Raw genomic sequence first — 21188 nt, forward strand, 5'->3', positions numbered from 1 at the left:
TCCAGGAGCTAGTGGAAAGATTGAACATGTTAAGTAGACAGTGAGGGTTTTAAATACACCTGAGTAGAACTTCTAGAAATTAAAACTGCAATGCCTAGCCTGACCAGGCGGTGGCGCAGTGGATAGAGCGTCGGATTGGGATGTGGAGGACCCAGGTTTGAGACCCCGAGGTCTCCAGCTTAAGCGTCGGCTCATCTGGCTTGAGCAAGGCTCACCAGCTTGGACCCAAGGTTGCTGGTTCGAGCAAGGGGTCACTCGGTCTGCTGAAGGCAACGGTCAAGGCACATATGAGAAAGCAATCATTGAACAACTAAGGTGTTGCAACGAAACACTAATGACTGATGCTTCTCATCTCTGTCCATTCCTGCCTGTCTGTCCCTATCTATCCCTCTCTCTGACTCTCTCTCTCTCTCTCTCTCTCTCTGTAAAAAAAAAAAAAAAAAGAGGAGAGAAGATAGAGAGACAGACTCCTCCATGCACTGACCAGAATCCACCTAGCAACCTCCATCTGGGGCCAATGCTCCAACCGAACTATCCTCAGCGCCCGGGGCTGACGCTGAAACCAATCGAGCCACTGGCTGCAAGAAGGGAAGAGAGAGAGAAAGGGGAGGAAGGAAAAGAAGCAGACGGTTGCTTCTCATGTGTGCCGTGACTGGAGATTGAACCCAGGATGTCCGTACACTGGGCTGACACTCTGTCCACTGGACCAGCCAGCCCGGACCTATTAACAACTGTTTAAAGGGGCTCCATATTTTCACTTTGTATGGGGCCCTGCAACTTTGCAGATTGTCCTGGTTCTAAGAATACCCAGCTGACACAATGAACAAAGTTCTGGGTCACCAGCATGGCCATGAGGGAAAATGCTGACCAGGAAAACCGGGTGGACAGTGCCAGGCACCACTCCTCCTGGGTCTTGATGGCCGACTGCTTTCTCTGCTTCTACAGTAGCAGTTCCCACCAGTGGGAACACCCACTGGACAAGGGGACGTGGACTGGGGTTCTAACAGACAGGTGGGAGTTCCTCCCGCTGGCGGTGAGCCCTGGCCTAGGGCTCTGCAGCAAAGGGTCACTCACAGTGGGACAGTGTAGTCTAGGACACACCTGTGGCCGTGCCCCATCCCACTGTGGGCTGGACCAGGAACAGAGACCTGATCTGACTGGACCAATTACATTCTGACTCCTGGATTCTGACTCACTGGTCAGCACTTGAGGCCAGGTGGGACCAGTTCAGTGCTGCACACCTGTCTGAGGATGAGTCCCACCTCCTAGAGTCACGCTGCTCCTCAGCCTCCCTCTACAGCCACACCCTCCCCCCATATTCCAACCTGGACTCCAGGCATTGCTCCCCAACAGCAGCCTGGAGGCCCCTGGAGGTGTGTACTAGAAGACCCTGTAAGGGAGCCTCCCCTACCCCCGTAGAGAAAACGACCACTGGAAGCAAGTGTCAGCTTTATTGAAAGGAGGGCCAGTGGTGGGGGGGGGGTGCGGGATTGGAGGGGAAGGAGAATGCTGTCCTGGGGATGCGGGAAGGGTTGGGGTGCTGGTGGCAGCAGCGTCACACATTCATGTCAGCCTGTGAGCTTTTGTCGTAGGTTCTGGGCTTGCGTGGCCTAATGTTCGGGCCCAAGGTGGCCTGCAGTGGCCAGTGGCGGACCACGTGCCGGTAGGACGTTGTCAGGCAATCGAAGTAGTTAATGTTGAGCTTCCTGGCGATGTAACGACCCAGGAATTCCATTTGCTGGGGGAGCCGGTGGTGGTCAGCTCTTGCTGGGCCAGGAGTGGCCCCGCCACTGCCCACCCCCCTCCTGATGTGTCCTCTCCCCTCTCCATCCTTGTGGGACAGGCCTGTTACCCCCTCTACCGCAGGCTCCAGCGCGAAGGCCAGGCCCAGTACTGCCTGAGAAACGGTCCCATCCTAAGACCTAAGCGGACAGTGTCATGTTGAGCAGAGGAAGACAGGGGTCTGTCTGGGCCTCAGACGCGCTGGGGTAGGACCCACCTCGTAGCGCTCGGACAACTGCACCAGCACCAGTGGCTCCAGCTTGTGGCCACACAGAACCAACTGGAAGAAGCACTTTCCGTAGGCTGGGGAGTGGCAGGCAGCTCAGCTAGAGGGCTCAGAGTGTGTATTGGGGAGGGGGACTCTGGGGACAGGGGTGGGGATGGGGGGAGAGTCGTGGCTCCAGGGAGCAGATGCCCAGGGGACTGGGCAGCTAGCAGCATCCAGTTCCCTTGCACACTGTCTCCCGGCCCGGTGCCCGCCCCGTGCGTCACCATCATTGCTGAGCGCCTTGCACACCCTCTCCCAGCCTGGTGCCCGCCCTGTGCGTCACCATCATTGCTGAGCGCCTTGCACACCCTTTCCCAGCCTGGTGCCCGCCCCGTGCGTCACCATCATTGCTGAGCGCCTTGCACACCCTTTCCCAGCCTGGTGCCCGCCCAGTGCGTCACCATCATTGCTGGGCGCCTTGCACACCCTCTCCCAGCCAGGTGCCTTCCCCGTGCGTCACCATCATTGCTGAGCGCCAGGCGCACGTAGATCAGATGCATGGGGCCCTGACAAACAGTACGGCCCTGGATGGTGAAGTGGTAGATGCCCAACGTGTGGTTCAGCACCAGACGACGCAGCGGCAACGAGGAGACCATGATCCACAGGCCCACGCCCATGCCATAGCCGGGTAACCCCCACGTGTCCTGATTCCGCACCTGCAGGGCACCACGGAGACCTGCTGAGCGGGCTGGGGCTGGGTGCAGAGTTCAGCCCTGGGGAAGGTGGACCATGGGGGGCAGGCCCAGGACAGACCTTGGTCAGGAGGCCAAAGCTGAAGACTAAGAGGCAGATGACGAAGAGCAGCGTCCCCTTCCACAGCGTGTCCAGGTAGTATTCGAGCACGAAGACTGCCGGCAATACCGCGAGGGCGCATGAGGATAGCCGGGCTCTGCTGCGCACGCCTGTGCACAGGGCTGGCAGCGCTGAGAACCTGACACCAGCCAGTCTCCCCTCCCGCCTCCATCCTGGCAGGTCCCAGGCCCCCACCCCACTCAGGCCCATGCCCAGGCTGCGCACCGTTGCGCTGCTGCTGCGTGAATGGGTAGAAGCTGTTGCTCTTGAGGCGCTTGGCCAGGTGCTGCTCCGTGCAAAAGAGTCCGACGTCCCAGAGCTGGAAGCGCTTGCGGAAGGAAAGTATGGGACCACGGCTGACCACGCCCCTGGGGGCCTGAGCCTGGGTCGAACAAAGGCAGTCAGCTGGTGGCTCATCTGCCACCACCCACACTGCCCACAGTCCCACCAGCACCTGGAAGAAAGTGTCCAGGGCTGTGCTTCCGGACGGAGCTGTAGCTCTCAGGCAACAAGCAGGGGAAGGACACCAGGCGGGGTCCAGGCTGCGCTGGGCGCTTGGGTTCTAGAAGCTTGGGAGTGATGGGTTCTAGAAGGGTCTGTACTGTTGACCAACCCTTCTCAGTCGAGTCCCCTGGCCAGGTCCCTGCAGTAGGTATTTCTTTCCCTGCTGGTCCCACCCCAGCCATGTGAGGCCCCCCATACAGTCTGGTTCAAATCTTTACCTGAAGGGTAGGGTGGTGGGACACCCCAGACCTAAGATATGGAGAGATCTGTAGGCAGGTGCACCACACCACACCCCATGGCTGAGCAGGGCCTGATCTTCTCCATCACCGCGTCTGCCCAGGACAGAGCCTCAGACGTCACCTGTGTCCCGGAGGATGGGACGCACGTGCACTTAATCCAGGATCCCAGCCGGCAGTGAGCAAGCAAGGTGTAGACTCAGAGCCCTGAGGGACCACCCCCCACACAAAGCAAAAAAGCAACACAGGCTCTGGGCCAGCTCTAACCCTAGTGATTCCATCAGGTATAATAAGCCCTACCCCTCACCCCAAGGATGACACAGAGTTCTTCAAAAATGTTTATTGTAAAGAAAAAAATAATCTCTTTCTCTATATATAGCAACAAAATACTCCAAACACCCAAAACGGGAAAAGGGTGCAAGGCGGGGCTGCCTAGCTGGAGGAGGGTGGGCTCGTGAGCAGCTGCTCTAGGCATCACTGGACTTCTTCAGGGCCGCGGTAGGCATGCTTCAGGCCCCGGGGCTGCCTAGCTGGGGGAGGGCGGGCTCGTGAGCAGCTGCTCCAAGCACCACTGGACCTCTTCAGGGCCGCGGTAGGCACGCTTCAGGCCCCGGGGCTGCCTAGCTGGGGGAGGGCGGGCTCGTGAGCAGCTGCTCCAAGCACCACTGGACCTCTTCAGGGCCGCGGTAGGCACGCTTCAGGCCCCGGGGGAGGCAGCGGCAGGACTCCAGGTTGAGGTACAGGAGGCCTGGGCAGCTGCTGACCACAGAGCTGTGGGGGCAGAGGAGGCCATGGGGAGTTGAGCCATTGGCTCCTAGGAGACCCAGGCCCCAGCAGAGCTGGGCCAAGCTAGGGAGCCCTCTCTGCCCATACACCACACCACACCTGGCACTGCCATCCACTAAGGCCCAATTCTAGTCCCCAAGGCTGACCCCAAGCAAGGGCTTGGCAAGTACGTACTCCCCTTTTGGACCCCTGGAACTGCCAAACCAGGTAGGGCGTGGGGTAGGCCACACTGGCTCCAAGGGGCTGGGGGGCGGGGGTGCTGACCTGACTGTGCTTGGTGTGACCCGGGTGCCCCTGAGGTTGAGGGAGCAAAGGGCTGGGTGTGAGCCCCCAAGGGTGCCTGAGAAGGCAGCTAGGGCCTGTTCCAAGTCCTTCTCGCTGAAGCCCTGGCCACTCAAGTCCAGTTCCCGCAGAGAGTGGCACCACTTCTGGGTGAACAGGGGGCTGCCCTCCTTGGCCAGGGTCAACCGGTCTGACATGCCATACAGGCCCAGATGAAGCTGTTCCAGCTCTGAAAGGAGAAGAGTAGGCGTGAGGTCCCGGGTGGGCAAGGGTCCCCACACCGAACTGGCCCAGCCACCCCCTGGGGGGCGCTGACCCTGCAAGGGTCCCCACACCAAACTGGCCCAGCCACCCCCCTGGGGGGCGCTGACCCTGCAAGGGTCCCCACACCAAACTGGCCCAGTCACCCCCTGGGGGGCGCTGACCCTGCAAGGGTCCCCATACCAAACTGGCCCAGTCACCCCCTGGGGGGCGCTGACCCTGCAAGGGTCCCCACACCAAACTGGCCCAGTCACCCCCTGGGGGGCGCTGACCCTGCAAGGGTCCCCACACCGAACTGGCCCAGTCACCCCCCTGGGGGGCGCTGACCCCGACAAGGCAGATCACGCAGGCCGGCAGGTGTGATTCGGGCACAGCCTCGGAGATCCAGCAGGCGCAGATTAGGGGAGCCGCAGAGCAGGCGGCCCAGGGCCTCGTCGCTTACAAAGTTGCATGTGGAGCCAGCGAGGCAGAGCTCCTCAAGGCTGGGAAAGCCTGGGCCAGGCGTCGCCACTCGCCCGGAAGGTTTGGGCAGCCACATCAGGTTCAGCAGCCGCAGAACCTGGGGGCAAGGCCCAGGCTGCAGATGGGAAGGAGGGGTGGTGGCAGCAGCTGCGGGTGGGAGAGGCGGGGCTTCCAGGTACCTGCAGCTGCGGGCAGCCTTTCTGCAGGGCTTCCACAGGAAGCTGGAGGGGAGTGTTGTTTCGGTTGATGCCTGTGCTCACCTCAAGGAGCTGGAGCTGGGGACAGCAGCTGCCCTGCAGAGGTGTGGGGGGGTGAACAGCGGGTCGGTGGCCTGGCAGTCCCAGGCTCAGTACCCACTGCTCCTGGCCTGTCACCAACATACCAGCAGTGTTCCCAAGATGGCTGTTGTCTGGGAGCTGTAGGTCAGCCATAGCCTGCGCATCCGGGGCCCCACCTCCTCCAAGAAGTTCACCACAGCCATGGACTCCACCTGGGGACCCAGCACAGGGTACCTATCACCTTGGCCCAGGCTTTTTAGGGACCCTTGGGGATGTAAATCTCACCATGGAATGCTGGATGTCCAGGCTGTGGAGCTGGGGACAAGCTCTGGCTAGCATGATCAGCGTGCTAGGGGTCACACCATGACAGTCGGAAAGCTTGAGGAAGGTGAGCCTAGGACAGGACTCACTGACCAGCTGTAGAAGACGAAGATTCAGTGGGATTGGGGGAGGGCAGGCTATCACTCTTAACAAAGGATATAAACCCGATTTAAAAAGTGGCTAGTGCGGCCTGACCTGTGGTGGCGCAGTGGATAAAGCGTCAACCTGGAAATGCTGAGGTCGCCGGTTCGAAACCCTGGGCTTGCCTGGTCAAGGCACATATGGGAGTTGATGCTTCCAGCTCCTCCCCCCTTCTCTCTCTCTCTCTCTCTCCCCCTCTCCTCTCTAAAATGAATAAATAAAAAAATAATAATAGAAAAAAAGAAAAAATAATAATAAAAAAGTGGCTAGTGCCACTTTTCTGCCTCAGCTATGACTTCCTTTCTGCCCATGCCAGGCCCGCCTGGGTCACCTCCCTGCTGGAGAAGACAACAGGAAAGGAGAATCAGGCAGGTATTCCTATGGGACAGCGTTGGGCCTGGTCGTGCCTGGCCCACTCCCTGGAAATAAGAGGCAACCCCAGAGCCTCACAGCTGTTGCATGCATTGCATGCGGGGCAGCCTCGAGCACTCACCTTCAACACGGGCTGTACCTGGTACTTCCAGTGGATGAGGGTCAGCCTCTGAAGCTGTGAGAACCTGGGGGGACAGGAGAGGCAGAGCTGCACCGTGTTCCTACGCTGCCTCTTCTTCAGGGTCCTCCCCACCCATCACCTTGGTGCAGGGAAACAGGAAGGGAGCTGTTAACTTTCCACACAGCACAGGCGCAGTGAGAGGAGAAGGGAAAGAGGGGACGCCTCACCGGTTGGGCATAAGCCACTCCAGGGAAGCAAGGAGCTTCTTCTCCGCCTTGGCCCCGCCTTTGGTGGGGCGGCCAGCCAGTGGGGGCGACAAGGTCACTGTGTGCCAGAGAGCGGGCTGGGAGGCGGCTTCATGCCAGCGGCGGCACACGCGTGCAGCCCTGGAAGAAAATCTCTGCTAGAAGGGCCTTTTGTGACCGATGTCACGCCCCACCGGCTGCCGCAACTCTTACAACGCCGCAGACACCATCAGCTCCAAGTCAGGCGAGTTGGGGCTTCAAGTGGATCCCGGGAGAGACTGCCCTCTCTGGCACGCCTGGGTACGCCCACGCCCTCACCTTCAGACACTTTCGGTCTGTGCCACCCGCTCGGTCGCAACAGGTAAGCCTGAGCCAGGCCGCGGCGCGCACTGGACGGATCCCAGATACCTGCCGAGGAAGGGCATGGGCCCATCGGCCGCCACCAGCAGTCCAAAAATCTGCAGCAGGATTTCCAAAGGGATGCGGTCGCCCCAGCCCGGGTCGGGCCCTTGCTGCGGGGCGGGTGCGGATCTGGGTTTGGCCTTGGGCGGCGCGGCGCGGGGCCCCGGAGGCGGCAGCCGCTGGGCGCGGCGGGCGGCGCGGCGGTGCGCGCGGGCGCGGGCGGGCCCGGCGTCGGGCAGCACCAGCAGCATGCTGTCCGAATGCAGCAGGTGGTACCCAGAGCCGCTCGGCGCCAGCCGATCCCACCACCAGTCTTCGGCCGAGCGGGCCCGCGCTCCGGCCGGCGGCGCGCCCCGGACTCGGCGCCGGACCCGCCGAGCCACCCTGGAAGCCATCACCACCACCAGCGGCGCCCGAAGGGGCTCACCCAGCGGAGAGGAAGGGGCGGGGCCTCCGGCGGAAACGCCCGGGCGGGAGGGCGGGGCGCCTCATTCCGCGGGCTGACGCCCACTTCCGGGGCGGGGCCTAGGCGGTGGGCCGTGCGGCCCGGGGTTCTCTTGTGTCCCGGAGGGTGAGTGGGGATCCCCTCTCTGTCTTGCCCACATCTCCCAGCCCCAGCGGTTCTGGGCCGGCGCCGCGATCCTGGGCCGGAAGAGGCGCCCTTTCAGCGTGGTGGGACGGACAGCCGGCCGCCGGGTCGGGGAGCGCGCGAGCGCTAGACCGGGAGGCGCGGAGACTCCGGCTTTCCTGGGCTGCTCTTCATCGCCCACCTGCCGCCGTCAGGGCGGCGCCCGCCGCTGCCACACCCCTCAGACCCCCGCTGGGTTCCTGCCTCCTCCTGGGTCTCAAAGCTCCGGACTCCCAGGTGGGTCCAAACCCCGCAAAGATGTATGCCTGGCACCTGAGAGGTGTCGCTGTCACGGGGTCCTTGTCCTCGTGTCCGTTTTGGGGTGAGGGTGGTGGTGGTCTGGGCATCTCAGACCTGAAGTCAGCTAGCTACCTCTTTGTCATACTCTCCTGGGGCCCGCTGGGGCACCTTTGACCTGGCTTCGTGATTCTCCGCCTGCCAGCCTTGCTGTGTCGTGGTTCCGACAGGAGAGACAGACTCCTTGGAATATTTCGGCCCCTCTTCCTGTTCATCCTACCCCCCGCCGCCCCCTGCCCCATCACGGGCACTCTCGGCTTTCTCAGGTCTTGGCTGTCTAGCCCTTTTCTGACTCCTGTGTCGTGTGATCCCGCATGTGCATCTGTTTTGTTCAAGCTGGAAAAGGTTTTCGGTTTCCAGAAGAGCCTCCTTTGGACCTACGTGGGGGAAGAGGAGCTGATTTTTGCCCTGTCCTGGAGGGCCCAGCCTTGGCTGAATGGCAGCGCCCCCTCTGGGCCGTCTGGTGCTGACCCACCTGTTGGTAGCCCTCTTCGGCATGGGTTCCTGGGCTGCCATTAACGGGATCTGGGTAGAGCTGCCAGTGGTGGTAAAAGACCTTCCTGAGGGTGAGTGGGAGTGTGCAGGCAAGCGTGGACCAGGTCTGCTCCTGAGGGTGGGCTGCAGCTGCTTTGCTCCTTAGCACCCTGACTCTGATGTGGCCTTCTGCTCCCTTCCTTGCAGGTTGGAGCCTCCCCTCATATCTCTCTGTGCTTGTGGCACTGGGAAACCTGGGTCTGCTGGTGGTGACCCTGTGGAGACGGCTGGCCCCCGGCAAGGGCGAGCAGGCCCCCATCCGGGTGGTGCAGGCGCTGAGTGTGGTGGGCACAGCCCTGCTGGCCCTACTCTGGCACCAGGTGGCACCGGTGGCAGGGCACAACTACTCTGTGGCCTTTCTGACACTGACCTGGGTGCTGGCACTGTCCTGCTGCGCCTCTAATGTCACCTTCCTGCCTTTCCTGAGCCACCTGCCACCACCCTTCCTGCAGTCCTTCTTTCTGGGCCAGGGCCTGAGTGCCCTCTTGCCCTGCGTGCTGGCCCTCGCGCAGGGTGTGGGCCGCCTCGAGTGCCTGCCAGCCCCCGCGAATGGCAGTGCAAGGCTTCCCCACAACTTTCCAGAGCGTTTTCCTGCCAGCACCTTCTTCTGGACACTGAGTGGCCTTCTCGTCACTTCAGCTGCTGCCTTCCAGGGTCTCCTGTTGCTGTTGCCGTTACCACCACCTGGGCCCACAGTGGGGCCAGGGACTGGCCTGCGGGCAGGAGCGCCAGGAGTGGAAGAGGAGGAGGAAGAAGCCTCACCCCTGCAGGAGCCACCTTTCCAGGCCGCGAGCACCACGCCTCGCCCAGACCCTACGGCTCATCAACTGCTCTCTGCCCGTACTGCCTGCCTCCTGGGCCTACTGGCCATCACCAACGCACTGACCAATGGCGTTCTGCCTGCTGTGCAGAGCTTCTCCTGCTTGCCCTATGGACGCCTAGCCTACCACCTGGCCGTGGTGCTGGGCAGTGTGGCCAACCCCCTTGCCTGCTTCCTGGCCATGGGTGTGCTGTGCAGGTAGGTGTGCAAGGGGTCTTAAGCCACTGAGGTTGGGACTTAGGGATGGGGACCAGGACAGCCAGCCCTGAATTTCTTCTTATCCCTGGCAGGTCTCTGGCAGGGCTGGGTGGTCTCTCTCTGCTGGGCATGCTGTTTGGGGCCTACCTGATGGCGCTGGCAATCCTGAGCCCCTGCCCACCCCTAGTGGGCACCACTGCAGGGATGGTCCTCGTGGTAAGTACATCAGGGACAGTGAAGCAGAGAGGGTGGCAGCGGGAGGTTTGCCACAGAGCCAGGGGCGTCTCATGCTTAGCTTGCTGCTGTGTCTGCCCCTTCAGGTACTGTCGTGGGTGCTGTGCCTGGGGCTGTTCTCATACGTGAAGGTGGCAGCCAGCTCCCTGCTGCATGGCGGGGGCCGGCCGGCATTGCTGGCAGCTGGCGTGGCGATCCAGCTGGGTTCCCTCCTTGGTGCTGTTGCCATGTTCCTCCCTACCAGCATCTACCACGTGTTCCGCAGCGGGATGGACTGTGTGGACCTGTGTGGACCCTAAACGTGGGCAGGTGAAGACCTTACTCCACCCCACCTGTCTTTAGACTGGGGCTGCCACCGTGCCTGATTGCCCATTGCTCAGGGAGGCCCTCCCCACACAGGGGACACAGGGGTATGAACATGGACACCTGCACACTCCAGAGGAGACCCTGGCACTTGACACCAGGGTGGGAGCTACAGAGCCAGCCCGAGTCGAGTCCTGACTGGGGCTGTAGAAGGGACCTGGTCGGGGACCCCTTGTGGGGTTTCCACAGTAAAGCACTCTTATTCTGTGAGTCGGAGTTTTTCATCCCAGGAACACCTTTTCCTGTGCATATGGGCTTCCCCTGAGCTATAGGGATGGTCCGGCTGGTCAGCAGGAGCCCACCTCCCCCATGCTATTCTCATGGCTCCTGGGATTATGCCCTCTGAGCCCAGGACTCTTGTACCCGACCCCAGGAACTTCCCAGAGGAAAGGCAAAGGCCAGCTTCCAGGGCCTAGAGTCTGGGCCGTGGACCCACACAGGCTTTGGCAGTCAGAGGCAGCATAGTGTCCATCTAAGGTTGGCCCACCCAGGATCTCCATCCAAGTGATGGGGCCTCTTGCCAGCTGGGCCGCTGCTCCACACGCATCTCCAGACGTGTGGTGGGCTGAGCCAGCTGGGCACAATTGTCAGGCAGGATGGGCTGTCCCTGCTTTGTGACCTGGGCTTGGCCTTCTTTCCTGCTGCTCTTTGGGGGGTGTACATCAGGGCTTTCTTGCCAGGTCTGATTCAGTGAGTAGGACTTAGAAGAGGCTGGTATAAGGTTCCCGCTAGTCTCGGGACCTGTCTGCTCAAGAGCACTGACCCCTCCCCTGAGCCACCAGCCTCCAGTTCCTAGCTCCTTCTGTGATCAAACCCCAACATGCCCCCAAACGCTTTATTCAGGCAAACGTGGTGTAAGCTGCCTTCTTCCCAAGCACCCCGAGCCATCCTGGCACAGGTCTGGGGGCGCCTGTCCTGGACTAGGTGGTTCTCCAAAATGGGCAGGAGTGAGCCCCCAAGCCAGGCCAGAGGACTTGCAGGGATCAGAGAGGGTGTGCAGATGGGAGTGCAGGATCTCTGCTTCTGCAGGGAGATCCTGGAGCCACAAGGGGCAGGGAGTGGGTGCTGGGGACATAGCTTCTGTCCCTGCCACTCAGCTCCTTCCTGTAACTGTCCTGGTCCTTGGCTCGGCCTGTGCATAGGCCTTTGAGGGCCTCCTCTCCCTCCCCTGTCATTCTCCTGTACGCCACCTGGTCCACAGGAGCAGCTGAGCATGGAGGAGCACCCCAGGGGAGGGAAGGGCCCACATGCTTGACCACCGGAGCCTCTGGTCTGGGGTTTCACAAGCACTGGGAGGGGATGGGCTCCCAAGTGGCTCGGACACAGTCCAGCCTTTAAGAGCAGGAGCCATCCGCCAGGCCCTAGCCTCTGGGGCCTGGGGCAGGGGCAGATTGACCTAGCTGCTTGCCTGTGGGAGGTGGGGACTTGGATGGTGGTGAGTGAAGATTTAGAGGGAGAGAGACAAGGGGGTGTTGTGCTTGGCATGGGCCTTGGTGTACCCTCCCCATACCCCTCTGACCTGACCCTGCCCTCTTCACCGTCAGCACCCCTCCCCTGCATACCCTGGGGCTGGACGTGGGGGTTTGAGGAAGTCACTGCCCTTTGAAGTCTGCAGGGCCTTCCGGTCAGTGTCCAGTAGGAAATACTGAGGGGCCAAGTCTTGAGAGCTTCCTGGCACACCCTTCCCTCTCCTGGCTGCCCAGAGCCGAGGCCGGTGGCCAGGGAGGCCGGGCAGCCCACCATGCCAGGGACCTCAGAGCTGGGCCCTGCCCCCAGTGCCTGTCACGGGACTGGAACCTCCAGCTGGACAGCGGGTGGCAGCTCCCCTGAGGCTCACAGCTCTGCCCAGAGAGCCCCTCAGGCCTGGGACTGCGGCACTCGGAGAAGCCGTGGCTTAGGCAGGACCTAAGGCACCCTGTCGTCCTCATGGGGCAGCCCCTGGGCAGCAGCAAAGCCTGAGCCGCCAGGGCCACAGTTACCTCACCCATCACCAGCAGCAGTCTCCTCAGAACTAGAGGGAGCCAGCCAGGGTGCGGCAGCCTCCTTTCCCAGATGTGGCCACCTCACCTGAGACTGGCCAGTGAAGGCCAGGACAGGGCGCCAGGCTTTGGTTGAATGACTGAAGGTAGGCCCTTCACTGTCCTTCCGTCCTGTGCCTCAGCCCAGAGTCCCTGAGCCGGGCAGGCTCTGATGCTATGGTAGTTGTGTCAGAACCTAGGTGACAGAATGGTAGTGTCCCCTCATTTGCATCTGCTCGGAGCTTCCACTGCCTGACTTGGGGACAGGGGACAGTGTCCTTTAAGGGCCTCTCTGTCCTCTGTGGAATTCAAAGGGACCTTCTAGCTTTTGTAAATGGGAGTGTGGGGGTGTCTAGGGAGTGGTAATTCCAGAATCCACTGCTCTGACCACACGTGCCCCATTGGGCAAGCCTTCTGCCCACCCTCACCTGGGCTTCCTCCAGCCGAGGCACTGGCCTCACTCTCTCCACTGTACCTTCTTCTGGGGGCTCACAGGCACTATAATTCCAGCAGGAGTGTTAGTCGCAGGACCCCCTTTAAGCCCTGCTGTGGTTGGGTGGGTGACCCAGTTGATGCCATCACAGCGACTGCAGCAGAGACGCTATTCCTTGACGTGACTGCTGGCCAGTCAGATCCAGGCCAGAGACTGCTTCCCGGGGACCCTCAGAGCCTCAGAGTGACCCGCCCCGAGCCCCAGAGGTTCCGGTTCGGTTCCTGACGGACCCTTCCCCTGCCCTAGGAGGTACGGAAAGCATTCTCCCTGCATCTGGGGTGATCAGGCCCTGGAACCCACCCACCCTGCCCCGTCCTGTATGACCCTTAGTGCCTGCCCTGGGGCCCAGGGTATGCACGTTGTCTCGCCGCTGCCAAGACACAGCTGGTATGTGTGTTCCTTAGTAAACCTTTTACTACGATGGCCTGGTCAGCCTCTTCTGGTCTCTCGGCCCTGGGGGCCCGCTCTCCTGCCTGCTGTGGTTGAACTAGGGGGGGATGCCCCTGTGGAGCACACTAGGGGCCCCTATGAGCTCTGTCTTCAGGGTGTCATCCTAAGAGGTATAGAAGCTACCCAAATGACTCAGGGGTGAGCAGAGCAAGAGGGGCTGGGGGGACAGAACCCTGACAACACCGTGGGGCCGCCTGGAGCCAGCTGCACCTGAAGCCAGGCCCTCCCAGTGATGTGGACCCACAGCTCCACATATCTGAGGAACAGCACCCTGGTTTCTGTCTGTCACAGCCGAGGGAATGGTGAAACCCTCTCTCGTCCCCTCCTTGAACGACATGGGGCGCACCACTCTGCTCCATCTTTCCTTGCCTGGGGGGAGAGTCGGTCCTTCTATCGGTGACTCCCAGTCACACCCCTCGTGACACGTGACGCCTCCCCCTCTGAGGCCCCCACCTCCTGCTCCTTAGGGTGCTTCCCTGACCTGCTCTCCACCTGCAAGGGGGAGTTCCCTGGGCACCTGACCCTGGCTGGAGGCCACCCCACCTGGGCCCAGCAGGATGCAGGTAGAACCTTTTTCACCTGGACCCCCCAGACCAGGCCCCCAGGGGTGCTTTCCAAGGCAGTCCAGGGGAAGCATTGTAATCTGATGAGACACAAGCTACAAACTGGTCTTGAGACTCCTGTCCCTTTGCTCGGGCTGTAGGAAACACCCAGGTTGAAGGGATTCCCCAGCTGGTCCCTCCTTGACACCCTGAGAGACCCCTTGGTAGTCCCTGGGAAAACTTGTTCTGTGGCTGGAAAAGGGAAGAGCACCAAGTCTAAAGGCAAGTCTGTGAAAAGGCCATGGGTCGGTCACACCCACAGCAGCCTAGGGTCAGAGGTCAGCAACATGCCAATGAGGTCAGAGCATCTTCCCGGATGGGCTGGTGTAAGGATTCTCTGCGGGGTCCAAACTGACCTGCCTGCCTGGGACATGGGTTGGCCAAGTGACCATATCCCCTGCTGGCCTCCAGTCTACACCGAATGAGGTTTCCCACCCTGGATCTCTGCAGGGTGGGAGCATTTGTTCTTTTTATTGTTGTTGTTAGTTTTTGTTCTTTTTTTTTTTTTAATTTAATTATAATTTTATTTATTCATTTTAGAAAGGAGAGAGAGAGAGAGGAGAAAGATAGAGAGAAGGGGGAGAGGAGCAGGAAGCATCAACTCCCATATGTGCCTTGACCAGGCAAGCCCAGGGTTTCGAACCAGTGACCTCAGCATTTCCAGGTCGACGCTTTATCCACTGCACCACCACAGGTCAGGCAGTTTTTGTTCTTTTTAAGGATTTTATTTACTAATTTTTTTTTTTGTATTTTTCTGAAGTGAGAAGCAGGGAGGCAGACAGACTCCCGCATGCGCCCGACCAGGATCCACCTGGCATGCCCACCAGGGAGCGATGCTCTGCCCATCTGGGGCATTGCTCCACTGCGACCAGGGCCATCCTCAGCGCTTGAGGTGGAGGCTATGGAGCTGTCCTCAGTGCCTGGGCCAACTTTGCTCCATTGGAGCCTTGGCTGCGGGAAGGGAAGAAAGAGACAGAGAGGAAGGGGAGGGGGAGGGGTGGAGAAGCAGATGGGCGCTTCTCCTGTGTGCCCTGGCCGGGAATCGAACCCGGGACTTCCACACACCAGGCCGACGCTCTACTGCTGAGCCAACCAGCCAGGGCCATTTACTGATTTTTTTAGAGAAAGGAGAGGGAAAGAAAGATGTAGGGGAGGAAGCATTAACTCATAGCTCCTTCTCGTGCCTTGACCGGGCAAGCCTGGGGTTCCAGCGACCTCAGCATTCCAGGTAGACGCTGTACACACGGCGCCACCACAGATCAGGCAGGATGGGAGTATTTGTGCACGTCTCTGTGTGGCCATAAGGTTCCCTCTTGCCTCCAAGTGGAAGGGCCACAGCATGTGGTGACGCTATGCTGAACATTCTGAAACCTGTTAGACTGTTTTTCCAAAGTGGTTGCACAATCCCACCCAGGAAGAGAGGTCCAGTTTCTCTCAGGAGGGTCCTGTGGAATTTGAGCTTCCCCAGAGGCTGGTCCTTTCACAGGGGTCAGAAGTAATCAGGTGAGTTCACATGCAGTTACTGTAAGTTGTGCCGCCAGAAGAGGTGCTCAGCCTTCCTAGACTATACCTGTAAAATGGTGTGAATACCACCATTTTAGAAGTCACAGGCTCCGTGGAAATTGCATGGAGATGAAGAAGCATCCCCTCTCCCCAAACTATTGTGGTCCTTCTGTTGAAGGGTCCTCTGTTAGCCTGGGTCCTGCCAGCGGCTTTGCCTGTCACCTCCGCCAACGGGAGTGTTTTACCTGCCAAAATGTTACTTATTTAAATGTGAGCTCAGCCCATTCTGACATCTCTAGTTTGACACTAGCATCTTTTAGGTCAGGATTTTAATTGGCCACACTCCCTATGAGTCTCTATGAAGTTCTATAAAAATATAGGTGTCTCTCCCAGCCTTGCTCCTGGCTCAATCAGTCGCTTTACTGATAATACTCTTGGTATATTACTGGGATTTGATGTGAATGATGCCTCAGGATTATTTCATATTATATATCTTTTTTTTTTTTTTTACAGAGACAGAGAGTCAGAGAGAGGGATAGATAGATTGGGACAGACAGACAGGAATGGAGAGAGATGAGAAGCATCAATCATCAGTTTTTCGTTGCAACACCTTAGTTGTTCATTGATTGCTTTCTCATATGTGCCTTGACAGTGGGCCTTCAGCAAACCGAGTAACCCCTTGCTCGAGCCAGAAACCTTGGGTCCACACTGGTGAGCTTTGCTCAAACCAGATGAGCCCGTGCTCAAACTGGTGACCTTGGGGTCTCGAACCTGGGTCCTCCACATCCCAGTCCGACGCTCCATCCACTGCGCCACCGCCTGGTCAGGCTATATCATAATTTTTTACAATAAAAATGTCTATAATTTTTAATGAATGTAAAAATTATTCATCCATATTTATAAGTCAGATGTAATATTTACTGTCTTCTCTTACATTTGAAAACCCTGGGTAATAAATTACAACCCCCCTACCAAGTCTCTGTCACATTCTGTTCTGATATATATATATATATATATATATATATATATATATTAGACTTGATTCATTTTAGAGAGAGGAGACAGAGAAGGGGGGAGGAGCAGGAAGCATCAACTCTATATGTGCCTTGACCAGGCAAGCCCAGGGTTTGTTTGTTTTTTTGTTTGTTTTTTTACAGAGACAGAGAGTCAGAGAGAGGGATAGACAGGGACAGACAGGAACGGAGAGAGATGAGAAGCATCAATCATTAGTTTTTCGTTGCGACACCTTAGTTGTTCATTGATTGCTTTCTCATATGTGTCTTGACTGTGGGGCTACAGCAGACCGAGTGACCCCTTGCTCAAGCCAGTGACCTCGGGCCCAAGCTGGTGAGCTTTGCTCAAACCAGATGAGCTTGCGCTCAAGCTGGTGACCTCGGGGTCTCGAACCTGGGTCCTCTGCATCCCAGTCTGACACTCCATCCACTGCGCCACTGCCTGGTCAGGCAAGCCCAGGGTTTTGGACCTGCGACCTCAGTGTTCCAGGTTGATGCTTTATCTACTGCGCCACCACAGGTCCGGCTGTCACATTCTGTTTTGCCTGAGGCTCTGCAGTCAGTCCCCAGTGAGAGACGAGCCCTAGACAAGGCAGAACCAGGTCCTTCAGACTCTGACCCTTCAGAGAAGGGACTCTGGACACAGCTTGAGCTGGTATCACTTGGACAGCTCACTCTGAACCCAGCAGCCCAGGAATTGATAACAGGGCACGTGAGCCATGAGGGAAGCGTTACTCTGGGCGTTTGCCTGAATATTGTCAATGTTGTATAATGTTCTGTGTCCTGGGTTCACACGAAGGCCCTTCTCTTACTTCTCAAGCTGCGATGGGATTTATGACTGAGGCCTTAACCTGCACACAGTCCTGAGAGGCTGTGGAAGGAGCTCTTCATGGTGTGTGAGTGAGTCTGAGGTTGGGAATTTGAGAGCCCCTGGGGGCCTGCACACAGTTCCATATCTGCACGTGCTGGGTGGCAATCCTTGCTTTTCCCTGAATACATCCTTTTTGGTGAGGGACTATTTAGTGGATTCAATTTTACTCTCGACATCTGTAACCCATAGTAATTTACTAGACTCTTTGTAAACTGAAATGCAACTTTTTAAACAACGGCTGATTCTTATCGACTTACTTCCTGACTCTACTGTTCAGACCAGGGGTCCCCAAACTACAGCCAGCCTGGCCCACGGGCTGCATGCGGCCCTGAAGCCATTTATCCAGCCTCCGCTGCACTTCCGGAAGGCGCACCTCTTTCATTGGTGGCCAGTGAGAGGAGCACATTGACCATCTCATTTGCCAAAAGCAGGCCCATAGTTCCCATTGAAATACTGGTCAGTTTGTTGATTTAAATTTACTTGTTCTTTATTTTAAATATTGTATTTGTTCCCGTTTTGTTTTTTTACTTTAAAATAAGATATGTGCAGTATGTATAGGGATTTGTTCATAGTTTTTTTTTTTATAGTCCGGCCTTACAACGGTCTGAGGGACAGTGAACTGGCCCCCTGTGTAAAAAGTTTGGGGACCCCTGGTTCAGACCCTGAGAGTGTCTTCTTTTCCCCAGCAATACAGATAGGTTTAGTAAGAGTCTACCCTCCTTCTTACTAAGGTATAACCAGAAATAGGTTATGAACACCAGACCTGCGGACTGTCATACAGCTGGGGCTGCTGATGACTCAGGTGTGATGGGCCACCTGGATGGAAGTCGGGTTGACTTTACAGACTAAATGCCTACAATACCGTCCTAGGGTTTTGCGGATTGTGGGTCTCACAGTGATCATGAAAGTCACTTCCTACCAGGCCCTACCTACCAGGAACATAGAAGTTGACCCAAATGGTAGGAATTGTGTTCCCCACCTTGGGAAAACAAATAATAGACTTTTGAAAATCCAGTTTGAGATTTCTTATTTAAACTTCAGTAAAACCTGACCTGTGGTGGCCCCATGGATTAAAGCATCGCCTGGAATGCTGAGGTTGCCAGTTCAAAACCCCAGGATTTCCTGGTCAAGGCGCACATGGGAAGCTATGACTGCTATGACTTGATGCTCCCCGCCCTTCCCCTCCTTTCTCTCTCCCTCTCCTCTCTCTAAAATCAACAAATAAAATCTTAAAAAGAAAGCAAGAAAGCTTCAGTAAAGCAAACTTAAAGTGGCCTATATGGTCTGTGAATATTTGGGGAACCCATGCAGATATCTGGGTCACACTGACTAGGACCAACTTCATTTGATGGCCTAGAATCTAGGAGACAGTGATGAAATTTTTAAACTTAAAAAAAAAAGTTATTCCTACTGTGAAAAAAAAAAGTTAAATGGAGTTTATTCTATAACTGCCTGAGAAGATACAGTGGGGAAGGGGCTTAGGACCACAGCAAGAGTGCCCACTGCCCACCTGGGGGCTAGAAGCCTGACCTGGTTCGGCAGACCCCCAGTAACTATTAACCTCTTATCCCAACTAACTCCAATGAAAGTGCCCTTCCACGTGATTCACCAGTGAGTTTTGATCTGTGCTGTGGAGCTCAGAGCAGAACCCCTGGGCTCCCATTGATGTGGAAGGAGGAAGGCTTCGGCTTTCCTTTGGAATAAACAAAATAAACTACTGGTATTTATAATGGACCACCTCACATTGTCTGGGTCCACCTTTCTGGAGTTGTTTTACAGCTCAGCTCTGGACATTGCAGGGGACCAACAGCAACACAAACCTTTCCTTTTCATAGACAGGCAAATAAATTTGGTCCAGTGGAGATTCCATTGCTTATTTTCCCCACTAGAAAAGGCAAGACTCTGCCTGACTGGGCAGTAGCACAGTGGATAGAACGTCAGCCTGGGATGTGGAGGATCCAGGTTCGAGACCCCAAGGTCGTTAGCTTGAGCGTGGGCTCATCTGGTTTGAGCAGAGCTCACCAGCTTGGACCCAGGGTCGCTGGCTCGAGCAGGGGGTCACTCGGTCTGCTGTGGCCCCACGGTCAGGGCACATGCGAGAAAGCAATCAATGAACAACTAAGGAACTGCAACGAGGAATTGATGTTTCCCATCTCTCTCCCTTTCTGTCTGTCCCTCTCTCTCTGTCACAAAATAAATAAATTAAATTAAAAAAAGAAAAGAAAAGGCAAATCTCTTTTATTTTTTTATTTTTGTTTTTAAGGCAAGTCTCTTTTAAAAATTCATTTCCTTCATTCCATATAACTATGGTTTTGAACTTCTCTTTTGAACTTGTGACCACAGTCCTGGTTCTCTCATTAGTTAACGACTTCAACAACCCTTGACACACTGTACTAGTTTGAGTTGCTGCTGGAACAAATTACCACTAACTTGGTGGCTTTCAACAGGCAGAGTTTATCCTACCACAGTGCTAGAGGCCAGAAGTCAGAAATCAAAGTGCTGGCGGGCTGGTTCCTCTGGAGGCTCACAGGGAGCCTCTGTCCAGGCCCCTCTCCAGCTTTCGGCAGCTCCCGGCAATTCTTGGCATTTCTTAGCTGTGGTCATATCACTCTGGTCTCTGCCTCTGTCTTCACAAGAACTCGACTTCCATGTCTCAGATCTCCTTCTCCTTCTATGGACTCTTCCGCTCACTGGATTTAGGGGACATCCTCATCCAGGACTAGAACCTTAATGACATCTGTAACAACCCTATTTCCAAATAAAGTCACAGGACAGAGTCAGAGCTTAGAACTTGGACATATCTTTGGGGATGGCACCCATGGCTCACTTTAGATCTGGGTGCGAGTCATGCTTGTTAATACACACTTCCTCTTTTTTTCTTTAACAGCAGTTTTGGAGACTCAAGGGCCTGGAAACACCAGGGTGTTGGGAGATTCAGAAGATGGGCTTGGGTGAGGGGGACCAAGAGGGAGGACAGGAGTTGGAGGTTTGAGCCGAACAGGAGTAGTGGTCACTGCGGGGCTAAGGTCTTCCAGCCGACCCTGGTGTCCAGGAGTCTCAGTGGAGAAACTGACTCCACACAACACCAGCAGGAGTGGGGTACCCCCATTCAGTCCAGAAGTCTGTGCCCTGCCATGCAGAGGGAGGCCCTGAAGGCCAGTACTAAGGTCCTTTGATGTAGAAATCAGATAGGGTTCATTTCTGTGTTCGTTTGGGGTTAGGAAACTGCTGTACCCTGTTTCCCAAGAGTGGATAGGAAAGCCCTCCTCCGGCCCCTATTTCCCGGTTCCAGGGCAGTCAGTGGCCCAGGCTTGTGGCAATGTGTGTGTCACCGGGGGCAGCACACAGCCACACTCATGCCCTGTCACTTCTCAGACGCCTGGAAGGCACTTCTGTGCCGGCCTACAGTTATTTCCTGGACCTGTTTCATAACCATTATGGAGTTAGGTGGGGAGGCCAAAATGTACACCTGGTAAAATTCTAGCAGCCTGGCCCCCGGAAGGGCTTCGGATCCACTGTCAGGACTTGTCCTGGACACCAGGACCGAGGACAAAGGCGAGATGCCGGGAGGTTCCTGTCCTGGCAAGGAAGGCAAAACGTCATTGAGGACGGCTGTCTGCACTCAGTCAGGGCATGGGGGCCGGCACTCACACCACTGGGGACAGTGGGAGCACAGTGACACTGTGGCAGCACCAGCAGCAGAGGCCTGGAGTGTTAGATGGTTTTCCACCAGGAATAGTCGTATGAACAGGTCCCTTTGGGCTGACCGTAGGGAAGAAGGCCGCCTGTGGGAGGGGGCAGGCTCCATGGAAGGAGAAGCCTCCGGAGTAGTAGATGAGAAGGTGGGGCAGCAGCCGGTGTGGAGTAGGAGAAACGTGGACGCGGCAAGTGGCCAGGCCACAGGAAGACGC

The 21188-nt window shown here is 57.1% G+C and overlaps 3 protein-coding genes across 6 annotated transcripts; 1 reads left to right on the forward strand and 2 right to left on the reverse strand.

Annotated features, from left to right (window-relative positions):
- Positions 1-1555: 1555 nt before the first annotated feature.
- On the reverse strand, positions 1556-3670 carry TMEM249 (transmembrane protein 249). The gene is made up of 6 exons (XM_066372782.1): positions 3629-3670; positions 3068-3224; positions 2804-2898; positions 2511-2706; positions 2000-2085; positions 1556-1738 (listed from the first exon to the last, which is right to left on the reverse strand). Exons 1-6 carry the CDS (start codon positions 3668-3670, stop codon positions 1556-1558), a joined length of 759 nt encoding a protein of 252 aa, XP_066228879.1.
- Positions 3671-3906: 236 nt separating this feature from the next.
- Positions 3907-7684, reverse strand: FBXL6 (F-box and leucine rich repeat protein 6). 2 transcript variants are annotated; one of them, XM_066379793.1, is made up of 9 exons: positions 7260-7684; positions 6834-6992; positions 6607-6670; positions 5937-6068; positions 5756-5863; positions 5634-5666; positions 5239-5488; positions 4633-4879; positions 3907-4353 (listed from the first exon to the last, which is right to left on the reverse strand). In XM_066379793.1, the coding sequence occupies exons 1-9, from the start codon at positions 7646-7648 to the stop codon at positions 4203-4205; spliced, it is 1533 nt and encodes a 510-aa protein (XP_066235890.1). In that variant the 5' UTR covers positions 7649-7684; the 3' UTR covers positions 3907-4202. The 2 variants fall into 2 exon arrangements, with proteins under 2 accessions (XP_066235890.1, XP_066235889.1); XM_066379792.1 differs by having other exon boundaries at positions 5239-5470; positions 5553-5666.
- Positions 7685-7982: 298 nt separating this feature from the next.
- On the forward strand, positions 7983-10537 carry SLC52A2 (solute carrier family 52 member 2). Of its 3 annotated transcripts, none has more exons than XM_066379812.1 (5): positions 7983-8118; positions 8515-8744; positions 8860-9730; positions 9823-9946; positions 10051-10537. In XM_066379812.1, the coding sequence occupies exons 2-5, from the start codon at positions 8615-8617 to the stop codon at positions 10261-10263; spliced, it is 1338 nt and encodes a 445-aa protein (XP_066235909.1). In that variant the 5' UTR covers positions 7983-8118; positions 8515-8614; the 3' UTR covers positions 10264-10537. The 3 variants fall into 3 exon arrangements, with proteins under 3 accessions (XP_066235909.1, XP_066235912.1, XP_066235911.1); XM_066379815.1 differs by having other exon boundaries at positions 9352-9730; XM_066379814.1 differs by having other exon boundaries at positions 8003-8118; positions 8445-8744.
- Positions 10538-21188: the final 10651 nt, after the last annotated feature.

This window comes from Saccopteryx leptura, chromosome 3 (assembly GCF_036850995.1).
Source record: "Saccopteryx leptura isolate mSacLep1 chromosome 3, mSacLep1_pri_phased_curated, whole genome shotgun sequence".
In the NCBI taxonomy this organism is placed as follows: Eukaryota; Metazoa; Chordata; class Mammalia; order Chiroptera; family Emballonuridae; genus Saccopteryx; species Saccopteryx leptura.

Coding starts and splice junctions, on each gene's coding strand:
- SLC52A2 (XM_066379812.1), top strand. CDS start 8,615: ATGGCAGCGCCCCCTCTGGGCCGTCTGGTGCTGACCCACCTGTTGGTA. Junction 8,745..8,859: donor GGTAAAAGACCTTCCTGAGG/GTGAGTGGGAGT, acceptor CCTTCCTTGCAG/GTTGGAGCCTCCCCTCATAT. Junction 9,731..9,822: donor GCCATGGGTGTGCTGTGCAG/GTAGGTGTGCAA, acceptor TATCCCTGGCAG/GTCTCTGGCAGGGCTGGGTG.
- FBXL6 (XM_066379792.1), bottom strand. CDS start 7,648: ATGGCTTCCAGGGTGGCTCGGCGGGTCCGGCGCCGAGTCCGGGGCGCG. Junction 5,471..5,552: donor AAGGCTGCCCGCAGCTGCAG/GTACCTGGAAGC, acceptor CCTTGCCCCCAG/GTTCTGCGGCTGCTGAACCT. Junction 4,354..4,632: donor GTCACACCAAGCACAGTCAG/GTCAGCACCCCC, acceptor CTGCCCCCACAG/CTCTGTGGTCAGCAGCTGCC.
- TMEM249 (XM_066372782.1), bottom strand. CDS start 3,670: ATGGAGAAGATCAGGCCCTGCTCAGCCATGGGGTGTGGTGTG. Junction 3,225..3,628: donor CAGCCATGGGGTGTGGTGTG/GTGCACCTGCCT, acceptor TGTTCGACCCAG/GCTCAGGCCCCCAGGGGCGT. Junction 1,739..1,999: donor AGTTGTCCGAGCGCTACGAG/GTGGGTCCTACC, acceptor CGGCTCCCCCAG/CAAATGGAATTCCTGGGTCG.